Genomic DNA, 18,160 nt, shown 5'->3' on the forward strand with positions numbered 1-18,160 from the left:
CAGAAACAAATGAACCTGGGGATTGGACATACTTGGGTGAGAGTCCAGGCACCCTGATGTATTAACTTTATAAACTGGAACAACTAACTTGGCCTCTCTGAAGTTTCATTTCCTCCTTCTGTAAAATGGGGATACTGCTACTTTTCCCCCAGGATTATTATAACTATTAGAGATAAAAATATATAAGGGATTTGGAACAAGTATATGGTCAATAAATTTTACCTATTATTATTTTCATGTAACAGAACCCAGTAATATACATCTTTTAGTCAAGAAAAAGCATCATCGCATCAGCAAGGAAAGGGGGGAATAGGGTGGCAAGATTAAATCAAGGAAGAGAAGGAAAATAATCACGTGAAAAAGCATGCTGAAGTCAATGTATTATAGAGTAAAGGGAAATGTATTTCTTTATTGCTCTGAGTCAGTGTACCTAAATGGAAATGAGTACAGAAATGGAGTAAATTCAGCCACAGATGTCAGAAATGCTATTCAAATGGAGGTTTGCCATCCCTCAGAAGATGTCTTAATCTGTACCTTAAGGTTAAGGTAAAGAGATAAGTGGAAACGAAACTATAAAAACAAGTGTTACCTAGGTTGAAGCTTGATTTTTTGATGTTGAAAAACCTGAATATTAGCAGCAGCCATTTCCTCTTGGACTTGATCATCCACACTTAAATCCTCGCTAGAGCCCCAGGTCGTATAGGCCTTCTAAAGCATGTAACTAGTATGTTGAAGAAGCATGGCTCAGGAGGTCAGATCATAAAGCAATCTTATTTTGTTTCTCAGTGTTACTTTCAGTTATTCAATGGGGTCTAGTTCTTTCCCTATTTTTGGATGAACATTGGGCAAGTCCATAACTTTTCTGGTCACACTTAGAAAATACAGACGTCTTAATTTAGTAATTTATATGTCTAATCCCATGTAATAGTCAAAACTTCAAGCTTGGGGCTTCCCTGGCAGTCCAGTGGTTAAGACTCCGTGCTTCCACTGCAGGGGGCGAGGGTTTGATCCCTGGTGGCGGAACTAAGATCCTGCATGCCATGAGGCACAGCCAAAAAAAAAAAGAAAAAAAAAACTTCAAGCCTGATTTAAAGTTGAGGCATTCTCTCTCTGCCAGCTTCTGCCTGTTTCTGCTCCCTTGAAGAAGGGAGGTGTGGCCAGCTGCCTCTCTCTTCCCTCCCGTAAGGTTTCTCCTCCTCCTCCCATAGCTGATAAATTGCAGTTCCCAACCCCTGCAAGGTTCCAGAGATAGGAAAGCTGTTACCTTCCTGACACGTGTGATGAGCTGGCCTGACACTGTCTGGTCTCAACCTGCTTTTTCTCTTACATGCACTTTGGTGGGGGCTTTTGAGACACCCATATCCCTGGAGATCACCTGCAGTTCCTTTGATGTGAGGTGTAGGAAAAGGAGAGCAGGATCTTCCACTGCTGTCTTGAGGAGGAAGGCTTGTGAAGAAAGGGATGGCCATTTGAAAATGAGTTTGCTCATCTCTGTTTTAGAAAAACAAATCATGAAGCAATGAAGGGAGAAAGGGAGTGATACATAATCATTCATTTTAAAATCCTTTCAAACTATTGAGTTTGCAGCCAAGTTACAAAGCACTATGTATCAAGCTCTAAATTCTCACAAAGTATTGGGTTGAGCCATGGGAAATTCTCACTTTGTTAGACTAGAAAAATATTCAAATGTTGGCAATTTCATTTGGTTCAGACATTTTTTTTACCCCCTCTCATCACTAATACTGAATTCTGCCTTGTAGTTTAGAAATTTTAAAACTTAAATTTTACTTTTATCATCCCACGACTAGATCCTAAGCTTCCTGAGATGAGGAATGGCAACTGCTTACCTTTGCATTCCCTGAAGTACCCATCGCACAGTGGTTGCTGAGAGAAACTTATTAGCTCATACCACGAACTCAGAGAGTCATGCTGGAACTCATTATTAGCCACAGTATTGCAGAGCTCGATTCTAATCATCAAACTTTCCCTTGATACAGAAAGTAGTAAGTACAAGAAGTTGAAAAACCTTACATGTGGTCGGCAACTTTAAGAAAACTTTGTACTATTCCCTCGTAAATTGCCCAGGGGAGGGAAAGGGAGAGGGAAAGATAGAACCTCCTCCAGGATACAAAGAGGGGCAGCTGTGGAGGGAGGAGACAGCTCCAGTCTGGAGGTCCAGCCTCCAGCCTCAGACACCCTCCAAATCCGAGGGAGGCGGTTAGACCGAGCCCGCTTTCCTATGCTCCTCCCTGATGTCAGGCAGGGACAAGAGCAAAAGCAGGGTACTGAGAGGAATTGTATGCCCCTTCTGCCCGCTCATTGTCTAATGAGAAATTATTTCTTGGCGATCGTTTGAAAAAAAGCCAGTCCCAACCCGCTCTCTCTGGTGTTTGTCTGATCTGATTGGAAATTCCCGAGTGTGTTTAGGGCTTTGTTCTAGAATGCGTGAACATAGCTGAAATTGCAGAGTGTCATCTGTTACATATTTGGAGAAACTTTTTAAAACCTAACTTGACACTAACCTGCCAACTCTGACCCAGAATTCCAGACAGATACGTGGGTCTTCTAAAATCATAAACATTTGATGTTTGTGATCCTGAACTGGTTTTTTTTTAATGCAAAAATATTTGCGTCTGGCGTTTTGAAATCTTCTAAAGGAAGTTTTCCAGACACCTTTGGGGGTGTGATTTTTTTAATTGAATAAAACTGCCACAGTTTTGTAAAATTCTGCTAGGATTTTCACTAGACACCGCTTCAAAACACCCTCAGATTTATCAGTGCCAAAATCCCCAGTCACAAAGATGATATGAGCATTTTATTGTAAATGCATTTGGGATCCTCAGTAACTTGAAAGGCTTCTATTAGGATGAAACATAAGGCTAATTAATAAAATATGGAGCTAAGCACTGTGCCAAATGAAATAAATATTTATTGGAAATAACCAAAATGACTTTGCTGCAGTAGAAAGATCCTAAAACTGTACTCTGTGGAATAATGCTGAACATGTTCATATGTTTTCACAAACACATGCTGAATATCATGCCCAGTTCGCTAGAGCTGGGTAGGAGTAGGGTGAGAATTACCTCTACTGCCTGGGAGCAGTCACACAGTCGAACAATATTAAAGAAGTATTTATCATCAATACTCTTTAAAACCTCAAGAGAAATTTTAAAACTTAACTTGTCTGAGGCTTAGCTGTATGGCTCCCAATTAAATGAGTGAATTGTGTCTTTAAATACCCATGCCCTACTGAAAATTCCCCATAGCTTTTTTTAAAAGCTATAAATGTGTTACTGGAGACAGATTCCAGCTTAATAAATTTCAGAAGGTTTTGATAGTTCCTTCACACTTTAGCTCATAAAAGGTGTAGGCAAATAAGCAGCATCATTTTCCCACCTTCCTCATGATTGGGAAGGATACGAAATCCAGTTGCATTTCACTAGAGCGATTCTGGGGAGTCTAAGATGGCTCATGAGGAAAAGAGGACTCCAGATAAGTCCTTGGTACCTAAGGTTACACGTTGCGCACGGCTCTGAGTGCCCCTCTCCTGCTGTATCAGGATCACAGACAGTCTCAGGCCTCTGCTGACCTAAGGTTCGTCACTGATGACTCAAACAGAAGACCTACTTAGACCTGTTGAGGATTCACAGCTCACAAGCAATTCTTTCTATCATATAATGATCACTCTTGGGTCACAGATGCCCCCAAAGGACCCTGGCTTCAGAACAACTTAATCCTTCGTAAGTTGCAGACCCTCCTATGAGTCTAGTCCCGTTGGAAAGCGTTCGATTCCAGTGTTCAATCAGCTTTCGGCTCTTTTGTTTCCCTGATAAGAATTAAAAGTGGGTTGGATCCTTACAGCGCTGTTTGCAGGACACCCTGGACAGTGGTCGCTTTGTGACTCAGCGTTGAGGTCATTATTTTATAGAGCAGCACAGAAAGGTGCTCTTAGAAGCCAACACTAAAAACTCTCCAACTTATGTCAGTGATTTTCACATTATACATGTTCCTCCCTTTCCTTTCGATATGAATACATCCAACACAGCGCCTGCCTCTCCCAAAGTTAGAGTTTTACAAAAAGTACCTTTGGCATAACTCACCAACTGGTGTCATAATTACAACTTGTTTCACTGACTTCCTGTTTGGGAACCCGGCAAAGGCAACGGTGAGTGGGCCTGAGACATGCTTTTTGGAAGGTCCATGATTCCACCGATGCCGTCCTTCATGACACAAGTCACTCCTGCTGCTCTGCAGAGGAGTGGCGAACTGATAACCCTATGTACTCAGTCAAAAAGCTATGTGGGGTCATTATTTGGAGTGAGCTTTCTCTTAGGAAAATAGATGTCCCACAAAACAGCCTAAATTTAAATTCTTCAGGGTAGATGAGATCAGATAGAGCATCAGTCTTAACGAGCACCTGTTTACTGCCAAGCTAGGATGTGAGGTTTATCCCCAAGCAAATGTGAACGTTTCTTTTTCCATGTTCCAGGTAATGGAACCAAACCGGAGAAGAGGAGAGGTTCCTCTTGATTTTCCCAGCAGAGGTCACCATTTTCATGATCTGGATGGGTTTTGTGCATTAGAATCCACACATTGAAAGGACCGTAGTAACTGAGGCCTCAGTTCCTGGAACTGAGAACAGATCCTCTACAGGACACTTTATTCTGTGGATAAAGAAAAATAGCAATTGTCTGGAAAACGTAGGTTGTTCAAGCAACCTATGTTTAAATTGGATCTTGAAATTTGAGATGTCTCCACTAAGCTAAAGTAAATACATCTCCTTTGAATATTTTCACGCACATATACCCATGCAACTATTGTTTATAAATTATTTTGGCTGCTTTAAAATATGGCCTTTTTCCCCCTTTAGAACAATTTAATCCAGAAGAAGAGTCATAAATATTACTTATTGCAAATCCCTGGGGCACTGCGGCATAGTCGTATCTACCTTTAAAACCAATTCTATAGGCATGGAAAATGACAAATGTATATATTGAACATTTGAATTTGGTTTTATAGGATTTAGTGTCCTTAAGTGGCTAGGCAGAGTTATCATGCCCTTTTGTTCCTTTACTTGTGAACTTTTGTAGACTCTTGTCTAGCAGTCATCCAGGTCTTATGCTAAAGGCATTGAACAATACCTTGCATAGGATGAACCATTACATTGTCAAAAGCCTTTCTAATAAAGCAAGGGATCAAGTAGTTCACACTAGAACTCAATAAAAATACCTTCTCTAAGAGAGAGTAGGGAATAATGATCATAAACAGTACCCAATGGAACTCTTTGAAAATGGATTTTCTGAAAAATATTTGTTGTCCCTCATGAATCATTATTTTGAATATTTCTGTCATGTAAATCTCCCTAAAATAAATTAGGATGAAATGCAGAGAGTAAAGTTACTTCTTCCCCAGTAGATTGCTATGTGTGCAAGCTTAGCTGGTTGCTGAATAATTTTGAACAGTAGAGAGCAGTAGAAGAGTATCAGAGAATATAGCTGGCCAAAAATCAAGATGCTGGAAAACAGAATAAGGGCATGTTCTCCTAAAATGATGTTCGGTTTCTACCGACAGGGAAAGACACTTTTGAACTATATGATAAATGTGTCCATTTTTAGAGAATGGCTAAATAACATCCAAACAATAAGCTATCAAACAGGAATGTGAGTATTTTTTAAATGTTTTTTTTTATTGTGGTAAAAGTCACATAATATAAAACATACTATTTTAACCATATTTAAGTGTACAGTTCAGTGGCATAAGTACATTCACATTGTTGTGCAGCTCCCACCATCATCCATCTCCCGAATTTTTCACCTTCCTAAGCTGAAACTCTGTCCCCTTTAAATACTAACTCCCCATTTCCCCTCCCAAGCCCCCCATCCCCCGGCCCCTGGCATCTACCAATGTACTTTCTGACTCTCTGAACTTGACTATTCTAGGTACCTCGTATAAGTGGAATCAAACAGTATTTGTCTGCACCTAATGTATATTGGAATTGGAATACCAGTATATATACTGATCAGCTGTTTATTAGAGTTAAAGCTGTTTACTTTAGAGGAGTGGAAATATTCAGTAACAAATTCTGTACAAGCTCCATCATCATTAATAGCTATAATCTAAAGCAGGCCTCAGACTAAGCATGTAGGAGAGTCATCAGAATCAGTGTCATTTCGGTGAATGCCAATTTATATGGAACATTCAAGACATTTCCATCAATTTACCAATAAATGTGTTTGCCACTCACTATGTAGTCAAACTAGCCTTTGTAGAAACTACACCGTAATTCTGATATTTCCCTTTGGCCTTGGTAACCCCACGAGGGTGGCAGTGAATGCAGCAGTGGTAAAAACAAACAAACAAACAAACAAAAACCAACATCACTGCCACCACGCTTACTCTTGCCAGACACAGAGCAGCCCACATCTATTGTGCTGTTTCCATTTCAAGCCTCACTTGACCACACGTCCACCACTGAATTCTTGGTTCCTTGCCCGTGTTTCTTCCCATCTCGTAAATGGTCCCTGCGTCCACCCAAGCCAGAAACATAAGAATCATCCTTGACCCTCCCTCTTCCTTACCTCCTGCAACAGCAAGTCCTCTGGATTCTAATTCTAAGATATACCTCAAATCCATTCCCTTCTTTCCACTCCACTGTCACATCCCCACCTGGGCCGCCATCACCTCACACCTGCACCACTGCCAGAGCCTCCAGCTGCCCTTTCTCCTCCCAGCAGCAATGTGGTCTTTATATTTGAAAACATGGATCAGATCCTGGCATTCTCCTGAGTGAAACCCTTCGCCTTCTGCCCACTGAGCTGGGAATGCAAAGCAAACCCCTGACAGTTGCCCACCAAGCCCTGACCAGCTCTCCGGGCTTACCCTGCCCCCACTCCAAGCTCTTTCTGACTCAGGACCTTCGCACATGATGCTGTCTCTCCTCAAAGGCTATGTGATTTGGGGAAGCCACTCAATCTTCTGGGCCCTGGTTTTCTCCTCTGAAAAGAGGGAGCTTGGTTGTTTTCCAGCAGTGATCTTCCGATTTCCTTTGATAAGACAAGTTCTCTTGAATTTATCTTTTAATAACCTTCTACCAAGCACTGATCCTGAGGTATAGGAGAGATTAGCCACATGTCCATCGTAACATATTTTCCAAGGATAGTACAGGAATACAAAATGCTTTGAAATTGAGATGTAAATGTTAACCAGCACTGTTTTCAATTAATAGAGGGATGTTTATACCATATGAGAAGCCTGAAAGTCTAAACTTACAGCAGGGCAGGAGACTTAATCCTTAGAAAGTAAATTTACTGCTCTCTCCCTAGGCTCTATCTGAATGCACCAGTCACATGTGGGTGCCTAGCTAAATTGGCATTCTAACCATCCTGTATTAAAAGTGTATTTTCAAGGTTTATCCTGTTCTCATCAGTAGGACGGTGTTGTCAGGTTTCCAATTTCAGATTGTCAGACACGCAAACCAGAATTCTGAGCCAAATTTCCTTTCTTCCATCGCCTATAGCAGACGTTCCTAAACCAGTCTACCACAGAAAATGAAGATGAATTCTTGAAATATGTTTGTTTATTAACTGAGCCAACCCCACGCCAATTCAATCCAGTTCTGCAAACTTTGTTGAGTACCTCCTAGATGCCAGGCACCTACCAAGTACCAGGCTGCAATAAGTAGGTCCTGGGCCCAGAACTCAAAGGGTTCACAGTCCAGCAGGCAGACCCAGATGCACATAAATGATGTCAGAGATCCGGTGAAAAAATAAAGGAAGGTGCTGTGGCCTCTGGGGTAACAGTGCTTATCTCAGCGTGGAGGGATGAGGCAAAGTGTGATGGACGAATAGTATTTACCTGTCAAAGGAGAAAACAGCATTGCAGGAAAGGGAGTCAGGTATGCAAACCAACAGGAGTGCAATACCTGTGTCCTTTGGGGGAATGGCTGGGGTTCCAGAGGGTCTGTGGCCAGAGATAAAGCTGGAAAGAGAGGCAGGCACCATGTTGTGAAGGGCCTGGTATGACCCGTATGCTCTCCATAAAGTTTGACTGTATCCTGAAATACTAATCACTAACTGCCACTTTCCATGAAATAACTCATGTAATCCTACAGAGCTAAGATTCCAGCCCACGTCCGCCATCTCTTCAGCCCTGCTATGAACCACTGTTACTCTGCCTCCAAGATAAAAGGATAAAACTCTCTGACCCTGGCAAGTTACCCAACACCTCTGAACCTCCCTCCATCCTCTGTAAAGTGGGAATAACTGTACAATGGGAATAATTGGGTTGCTGTGAGAACTAAGGTTAGAACATGTGAAATATTTAACATGGTGCCGTGTACGTGGTATGTACCTGCCATTATTATCATCTTCAACATCATCATTATAATTAATTTTTAAGATTTTAAGAAATGAAACAGCATAACCATATTTGCATGTTAAAAGGTGTCTAAGAGGGCAGGGTGAAGGGAGGCTGGGGTGTTGCCAACCCCGGGGGGCACCATTCACTTTGTAGTCGGTGTGTAAGTGCCCCTTGGACCCAGGCCGCACAACAGCTCTCAGAGGAACGAGACAGGAAGTCATCCAGAAATGATGAAAACGTAAATGGGAGGAGCAGAGAAGAAGGGGCTGCGATAGATGCTTAGGAACTAGGGACTGAGTGGGTCAGGACGGTAAAGCAGTGGCAGCAGACTTGATCAACTGCCAGGTTTCTGGCCTGAGTAGGTGAGCTGAGTGGAGACGTGGGGTAAGCGAATCAACTCGGATGACTGTATGTTTCTGAATATGTGTCTCTAACTTCTTTCCAAACAGAAAGTAAACACGGTTTTAGATTAGTGATCTTTTTTTTAATTTAGTGTGTCTTTTCCTCTTAGGAGTGTCAATAACTGTGATTGACTGTGTTCTTAATAACATACCCCACTGAGGGTCAGTGCCAGGACGAACGGCAGAATCCTGTTTTGATTTTCATTATAGCCATTTTCGGTCTGGCAAGACTGACCCTGTTATTTCTGAATTAATGATCTCAATCACCCAAGGCGTCTTGTAAGTGAAATGTGGTGCATACAAATGAAGTCTCCTAGTAGTCGTGGGAAAGTTTTTCATCTTGTTAGTGTATGTTTAAAGTACCTCATCACAGGGCAAGAGAATATAAAGTTTTAACGACAGAGGAGAAAAAAATTCTGTATGTGTATCCTTTTGTAAAGACAACCTCAGAATATCCTGAAAATAGAAAAGACAGAAAAATGTTGTGTCAGTCCCTCAGCCCCTGGCAAGTCTGCAACCCTGGTATTTCATTCACACCCATTGGTTTGGGATTTTCGGAGACATCTGCATCTCCAGGAGCGGGCAGGTGGAGGGCTGCAGGGTGACTTCCTCAGCCCCTTTTGAGTCCCAGAATATCTTTCATATTTTACCTTATATTTTACCTTACTTGTGAGTTAGTTTAATAGCTCGCATTGGCTGAAACACTTTCAGGGGGAAGGGGGATTGTATTCTTGCCCCTGCTTTATCCTAAGTGTGATGCTTAACAAATAGGCCATATTTGAAGTGTAGCTTCACTCCTAAGGGACCAGAACCAGAGTTGTCGATGCCTTGATCACATTCCAGGGTCCATTCTGTAAAGCACACACTTTACCTGAGATTGATGTCACCCTGCTTATCCTTTATCCACTGCGCCTTCCTTTGTTTGTTTGTTTTAAAGCAAAATAAACCCTTTTAATTTTCAAAACAACTAATCGTAAAACAACAAGGTCCTACTGTATAGCACAGGGAAATATAATCAATATCCTGTGACAAATCATAATGGAAAAGAATATGAAAAAGAATATATATGTATAACTGAACCACTTTGCTGTACAGCAGAAATTAACACAACATTGTAAATCAGCTATACTTCCATAAAATTTTTTAAAAAAACAAAAAAACCCCAACTAATCATAATAAACATCCAATAATTAGGAAATAAATCTAAAAACAGACTTTAAAGAAATAAACCATCTGTACAATTTGATACAGTAATAATAATAACAACGACGACTAGCATTTGTTGAGCCCTAATCACATATAAGTGCTGTGCTACATCATTTACGCGTATTACTGTATCTAATCCTCCCAACTACAATGAAAGATCCATTACTTCCATTTTATACGTGAGAAGGTTGGGCTCAGATATCCAGACGCTGATTAGAGTGTTTGTTAGAAATGCCTACAGGCCATCTGCGAGCAGGAACGGGTGCCAGGCAGGGGGGTGGCCGGGCGCCCAGTGGGCTTCTGTGCGGGCCGTGAGTCCACTCCCCCGCTCGGGGAGGGTGACTTTCAGTGGTGCTCAGCCCCGACTCTTCGCAACTTCTAGAGTAAACTTCCGTGTTGGTGCTGTTGGCGTCGGGGCTCGTGATCCAGTTCTTCCTCAGGTATGATGACCACTTGCTCTCCCCTGCTGCCCTCTCCACAACACTCCTGTCGTTCCTCCGTTCTCTCTACAAGTCATTATTGAGCACTTTCCACGTGCCGAGCCTGCTCTAAGGACTGGAGATGTAGCAGTGAACAAAACCGGCTATTCTGTGTCCATCCCTGTTCAGTGGAGCTTAATTCTGTTGGGCGTGGCAGAAAATAAAGAAGTAAAGAAACCACCCTGAATCTTTTAAATCAAACCCCCTTTCCATCTCATACCTGAATCCAGGTTTCACATCACAAAACCTTGCAAGGGCCTTTTCTGCCAGACCTGCCATAGACGGTCTGTTTCTCCTTCTTAGGCTATGAGAATTCATTGACGGGATCGTGCTGGCCTTGGTGTTTCTCACTCACAAGCCTAAATACTGAGCACGGTTGTACAGGTCTACCAGCTCTTCTATATCAATTTCCCTCTTTATTATATGTTCATTCTCCCAGTAGCTAAAACACGAGAGAAACTAGCCAGTCATATAGTCTTTATTCCTGAACAAAGTGCCTGCCTCAGATCCTTCCATCTTTAACAGCATGGAATAATCTAGAAGAGAACAAATGCCCCCTTTGCTAGTCCTTCCTTGCCAGATGCCTGTATCTTTCTTCTGGCCTGTGGTCTGGCTCCTTGAGCTCAGTAGATCCAAAGGCACCAGCCCCACCCCCAGACACTGCTCCAGTCATTATCTGACAATACTCTATTGACGGTCTCCCTCAGCCTCGTGAAGGGGGAAAGGGTGTGACTGCCGACCTTCTACCTTAGGGAAGAATATGGTAGACCCCTCCTTAATGTTCTTAGGAACTAGTCCTAAGCCCTTAGCCAATGTTCAGGTTCATAAATGATGCTGTAGTAGCACACAGTTTCTCCCATAAAGTGCAGTCAAGGGTAAGTGGTCCCTTAGAAACTTAATGATGCTGTAAATATTGAACCCATATATTTGAATTTCTTCTAAGAATTGGCAGTTATGCACAACCCTTATGCTTCTCTCCGCTCCCAGCATCAGTGCAAGGAGGTAACTCTCCTGTGGGGCTATGGTTGGAAGTAAGAGCTGCCGCCACAAGGGAGTTACAGTGACTTGAGTAAGAGTGATTACAGCAGTGACTGACACGGTGCTCACTGTGTGTGAGGCTCTAAGCTGAGAGCTGTCCGTATATGACTCAGTCCTCCAGCAACCTTCAAGGTAGGCACTATTATTATTCCCCCCCCCCTTTTTTAACATCTTTATTGGAGTATAATTGCTTTACAATGGTGTGTTAAGTTCTGCTTTATAACATAGTGAATCAGCTATACGCATACATATATCCCCATATCTCCTCCCTCTTGCATCTCCCTCCCACCCTCCCTATCCCACCCCTCTAGGTGGTCACAAAGCATCAAGCTGATCTCCCTGTGCTATGCGGCTGCTTCCCACTAGCTATCGATTTTACATTTGGTAGTGTATATATGTCCATGCCACTCTCTCACTTTGTCCCAGCTTACCTTTCCCTCTCCCCATATCCTCAAGTCCATTCTCTAGTAGGTCTGCGTCTTTATTCCTGTGCTGCCCCTAGGTTCTTCATGACCATTTTTTTTTTTTTGATTCCATATATATGTGTTAGCATACGGTATTTGTTTTTCTCTTTCTGACTTACTTCACTCTGTATGACAGACTCTAGGTCCATCCACCTCACTACAAATAACTCAGTTTCGTTTCTTTTATCCCCCTTTTTAAGAAGAGAAAACTGAAGTACAGAGAGGTTAAGTAACTCACCCAAGGTGACCCAGCTAGTAAGAAGTGGGATGAGGACTCAGATCCAGGCTGCCTGTCCCCAGAGTGAATGCCAGAACCTCTGCTCCAATCTTTCTCAGTGCTGTAGCAAACGATGGGTGCAAATGATACAGCTGTGACGAGCGGTAGGTGCTGGGGGTTAGCTGGGCTCCCTCACTGTGAGTGGAGCTCCCACACCTGCCATTGGCCCAAGTCACGCCAATCCACGCCTCGGGGGAGGGGCAGGTTGTCACACGTCACAGGTGTTTGGCTCCCTAGGATGTGAGCTCCTTTGATGCCAGGGTCTGTGAGCATTCCAACTTTACTGGACCCACTCTCTCTATCGTTCCTCAAGCTTTGCACTTTGTCCTGCAGCCACCCTTCCCCTCCACCAGACTCTTCAGTGTTTCAGGAGGAGGTGAAGCCCTGGGAGAGAGATCTTTATTTGGAGATTATACTTCTGATTACAGAGCAAGCCGCGGGGAGGGGAGCAACAATTTCCTGTGACTTTGAAGGAGGAAATAATTTTCTACTTGACTCTAGAAGAAAAGCGAAATGCAATGGGCAATTGTTTGTTAAAGCTGCTGGGTATGCATTGCTTCATTTAAATACAGTAGCACCCTTTGGCAGAAGAGCTGAAATTTATTCCCAGCGCTTTCTTTTATAAAGCCTTCTACTCTAAATCCAAATTTATACAAGAATAGAATCTTAGAATCAACCAGTTGTTTTTTTATATTCTTTGAGCTTTCTATCCTTCTAAAACATTTTCATAAGTGAAAAAAAAAATGTAACCATATTAAAGAAGCCTGCCCTTTTTAGAAAAACTAACAATGGTTTTCATTTTTGCACGTTGTCTTCCAGCCCAGGCTCAAACTATTAATGTTTTCCATGATGTACTTGCAGCTCATATAAGTCAATATGGTAACTCCAATAACACCCGCCCCCACCCCCAAGATCTCAGGAGTTTAACACAACTCAAATTCACATCCCACTCACTCTGCATCTCTGACTCAAGCCAGCAAGCAGGCTGTACTGGTCACAGTCACAGAGGCGCAGACCCGAGGGATTGGGGCCCATCGTGGTGCGCACTTCCAAGATCACTGAGGCAGGGGAAGGAGAAACAGGACATCACAAACAGGCTCTTAAAACTCTGCCTGGAAGTAACACCCATTACCTCAGCTCCCTTCCGCCAGCCAAAGTGACACACAGCCAAGCCAACTTCAGGGGACGTGGGCTTGTACATTTACTGTGTACCTACCTGGAAGGACGAAAGATGGGATATTTGAAAACAGCCCTTAACCGTTCCACAACTGCGTTATAGTCTACCACGAACTGTAATTTACTAAACTGTTTTCCTACTGGTGAATACTCATGCCGAAAGCAATGAGTTTATATAGGATTTTAGAGCACATATTTGAATGTGTTTTATGGAACCATCACCAAGCAACGTTTGGCTGCCCCTGTATGAGATCTCTCTCTCTCTCTCTCTCTCTCTCTCTCTCTGTCTCACTCACTCACTCACATACGTGCACTTCTGATCACCTGTGTGCCCTGTGGCCGCAGGCTGGAAGGTCAGACGCTAACAGAGCCCGGCTCAGCAGTATGAGCCAGAGCGCCAGCGCGTTCTGATTTGCTCCGTTTCAATGCTACTTCTGTCCTAAGCACCGCTCCTCCCTGCTGCAGCAGCCTGGACGCTCGGCCCGAGCGCAGCACCTAGCACAGTGGTCGTGTCCAAATGAGACAGAAGTGACTTTAGAAATGAAGTGAGGATACACTAAACGTTGTGCTGTCTCTGTGAAGGCAGTGGCATTGCCCAGTGATAAAACTGCCTCTATTAATCCAGGTCAGAGAACCACTGTGGCTTTTGAATTGAATTATGTTGTATGGCCAGTCTTCCAGATTACAAAGTAAAATGTTAATGGGGCACCTGAGCCACCGGGCCTGTAGTGGAATAATTACATTTAACTGAAAAATTAATGAGTGAGAGGATCTGCCTGAAGTTATATTGGAACTGGGAAGCAACTCAGCACCCATGGGGGTGAGATAGGCAAGGTGAAGGGACAGAATCTAGTTGTAAAATTAGAATCGTACAGAGCAGGGCACGAGGCGTAGGCTCCAGAGCCCAGGTGGTCCACAGAGTTGGGAGCAAAGGGGCCTCGTAAGCTCAGACCAGGCTCAGGAAAACACGTACCACCAGGCCCAAACTGGCAAATAGGGCAATGGAGAGGGAGTCCAAGAGGAATCAGCAACATCTGTAGTTTAATGAGAAAATGTGTCCATTTGTGGACATATAAGAAGCACAGAGAACTGAACTGCCTCCCCCATGAAAGGAAAGCCAGGACTTACAGAAACTAGGAGACATTTCAGTATATATAGGGCTGCCTAGCTTCTAGTTCTAGGGCTACCACTTGTTAACAGTATTCCTTTGGCATGTTACTTAATCTCCCTATGCTTGACTTTCCTAATCTGTAAAATGGGATTAATAATATTACTTACGTCACAGGGGTGTTGTGAAGTTTAAACAAGATACTATGTGTTTCTTGTTATTATATATATTATACATGTGTGTTATATGTATATAATATTATACATATTATATAATGTGTGTATATTGTTAGAACAAGGAGCCACATAGCAAGTGCTTTTAAAATGTTAGTTCCTGTGACGGGTTCTTGGATCCCAGATGCTAAATGGGATTTAGGATAGGTCCCAGAAATAGAGGCAAGCTAGGGCTCACTAGGGCCAACTCGAGAGTGGAGAATCAGTTAGAAAGTAGAGTGAAGCCATGGTAGAAAGATTCAGAATATGCAAGAACGCACCTTTTTGAAGTTGGTTAAAGATGCCGAAGATGGACAACATAGATAAACCTTGAAGACATTATGCTAAGTGAAGTAAAGCAGTCACAAGAGGAGAAATACTGGATGATTCCACTTATTTGGCATACCTAGTCCAGTCAAATTCATAGAGACAGAAAGTACAAAGGTGGTTGCCAGGGGCTGGGAGTAGGAGAGAATGGTGATTTATTGTCTCATGGGCACAGAGTTTCAGTTCTGCAAGACGAAAGAGTTCTGGAGATGGATGGTGGTGATGGTTGTACAATAATGTGAATGCACTGAATGCCACTAAATGGTACACTTAAAAATGGTTAAAATGGTCAATGTTATGTATATTTTACCACAATTTGTTTAAAAACTAAGGAAATTTGTATAAAGTATGACTTTAGTTATAATAATGTATCAATTTTGGTTCATTGATAGTAACAAATGTATCATACTAGTATAAGATGTCAATAATAGGAGAAACTAGGTTCAGGGGTATTTGAGAAATATCTGTACTATAGTCACAATTTTTTTGTAAATCTAAAACCATTCTACAAAATAAAGTTTATTTTTTTTTAAATAGCTCTAGAAAATGGGAAAAACCAGATGAAAAGCTGCTTTGGCTAGAGTGAGGGATAGTTGAGAGAGCTGGAGAAATCATTAGGAGTCTGAAAACAGAGATTGTACATATGGCTTAGGAAGTAACATGTAAGGAGGAAAGGGACTTAAGGAATCAGAAGGTTGGTCTCAGCAGCAGGGGAACAGATGACCATTGACACTGACTGGGAAAGGATTCAGGTCCTCAAAGTGGCTTCATGCTCACCCCAGGCCCACCTTACATGTATATAGGAGAAAATCATAAAAACACACATACAGTCAGTCAAGGGCATTTCAAATTCCAAAGAGGGAAGATTACTAACCCTGAATCCTTGGACATTTCCTTAAAGCAAAACAGAAAGCCAACAATTAGGAATGGACAGAATGGTATAGAGCGGGGCGGGAGGCCCTGGCCCCAGAGTCCCCGTAGTCTGGTGGGTCCAAGTAGATCTGAGCACTGAAGCAAGTCAGGGCTGAACTGTAAAGTGTTGATACTGTAAATCAGATGTCATTTTACAGTAAGATTTACCATTTTAAGTCATTGTCCCTAAAAGTCCCTAGAAAGTCTTTATGAGTCAGATCTAAGTTCAACACATATTTAGCACCTATGAAGTTCTATATTTGTCATGTCTGCCCATGTCATTTTAATTCTCATAATAGCTAGTAGTAGTAGTACCATAGAGTATTATATGAAGAAACTAGACTCAAATCATTTGAGTAACAAGTGATAGAGGAAGGAATCAGACTATGATCTTCTGACCACATGAACGAATTGTGAGTTTCTAAGCTCCTTCCATAACAACTGTTAAACCAAATGAAATCAAATCATATACAGCAGTGAGGAGTTTGCCTAAAGGGCTGATCAAGCCAGACATCCTGGCTGCAGAGGAGGTCCTGGAGGAGGTGTTGGAGAGCAGATGTGGGCACAGCACAGCCCTTTTTACAGAATGTATGCCCTGCTCCTCCCCCGCTAGGTGCCAAAATGTCAGTAGGATGGGCATCGTTTTGAATATCTGCACAGTGCTGTAAAAATTGGGCACGCACAGATTCTGACCAGTCCGCACGGGAAGAGGGTGAGGAAGCTGTGAGGGATGCAGGAGCACATGTCACGGTGTGGGCAGAGTGAGGGGGAAGGGATGTGGGCCTACTGTGACAGGGATGGAACAAGGGGAACATGCCCTCAGCAGCTGCAGGAAAGTGGACATTAGGGTGGGGCTGCAAGAGGGACCAAGGGCCCTGGGCTGAGGCAGGAGATCAGCAAATACAGTCTATGCCATAAGTGAAGAAATGTTTCAAAATCAGTTAATATGCTATGAGAAACGTCAATACTAGACTCCTCATATTTTTGAGCTTTCATAGTCCACTTCATTTATTGGGATACTTTCAATGCAGCTCCCAGAAAAGGAAAGACATGCACCAGAATGCAAAAATGGTCTGGAAAGGTTAGCATGAAACTTAATATTCACCAGCTCAGCCTCCACTGGCCATGATGGTGTTGCACATAGTAGGTGGTCAAGAAATGCTTTTTGAATGAATGGTTACAACATGGAATAAGCATCAGCGTGTGTATGTGTGTTTGTGTGTGTGTGAGTGTGTGTATCTGTGTGCAGTTTGGGTTACTATGGGAAGTTTTTCGTTTTGTTTTATTTTTTTAATGTATCTATTAATATCTTCCACCATATACTCTGCCTTTGAGGTCAAGAATCATGTAGTTAATGTCGTCTTTGTAACTATTCGCAGCTTCTGTGAGGCTTTTTCCATTGTGGGGTGGGATCTAAACTGATAACAGTTTTCTAAATTCCAGACTAAGTTAACATGGTGGTATTTTATTTAAAATGCTTATCTTAGCCTATCCTATTTCATGCTGGCCCATAATTAGAAGCATTCAGGTAAAGGCTGGACAAACGACTACATTGGATGGGAATGGGATTAAAAAATTCAAGGATCCCTTCTGACTCTGAGTCCATTTTTCTGTGACCCACCCCCCAAATCCCCCGAGGTCAATATTCTCTTTATAATCATACTGCAAATCCACTCACAGGTGGATTGTAGTACTTGAGTATATTGTCTCCACACTGCAAACCAATATTGTTTAGCCATCCATTTAATGAAATGAAAACTCCAGCCACTCACTTGCAACTCTTATAGAATGTGCCTGGGAACATGGATGGAGATAACCAGGAAGCTTCAGGGGACACTGGTAAAGACACTGGTTTTAGGAAAGGGTGAGGCTCCTCTTAGTATAGTAAAATGTCTCTCTTTAATATTTTGAAAAATTTGGGCCTGTTGGCTAAAGCAATTAGTAGTCAGTACTAATGACTTAATGCTGGATCAGATCTGATCTGGTGATATGGACAACTTTACCCTTCTGCTAACGGCTTATGCCTTCAACCAGTCCAGAACTTAAACAACTAACAATAGGAAGAAAAAACTTCTTGACCTATTTTTTGAATCTTCACATGATGCAGAGATAAAAATAATTTCTCTGCACTAATTAACTGAAAAGTCTTGGAACATTACAGCCTGGAAGCTTTCCATTTCTAAAATTGGTGCCCAGAACATT

At 42.4% G+C, this 18,160-nt stretch overlaps 1 protein-coding gene across 2 annotated transcripts in view; it reads left to right on the forward strand.

Annotated features, from left to right (window-relative positions):
- Positions 1-18,160, forward strand: part of SCFD2 (sec1 family domain containing 2) — a 394,904-nt gene that overhangs the window by 294,242 nt on the left and 82,502 nt on the right. The window contains exon 6 of one of the 2 annotated variants that reach the window (XM_082390564.1): positions 8,111-13,946. The exons of the other annotated variant lie outside the window; for it this stretch is intronic. Within the exon in view, the coding sequence (XP_082246690.1) occupies positions 8,111-8,157 (47 nt within the window). The 3' untranslated portion in view covers positions 8,158-13,946. Of the gene's footprint in view, positions 1-8,110; positions 13,947-18,160 lie in introns of those variants that run through there. 2 annotated transcript variants of the gene reach the window in all.

This window comes from Balaenoptera borealis (assembly GCF_965194805.1).
Source record: "Balaenoptera borealis genome assembly, chromosome: 4".
Classification (NCBI taxonomy): Eukaryota; Metazoa; Chordata; class Mammalia; order Artiodactyla; family Balaenopteridae; genus Balaenoptera; species Balaenoptera borealis.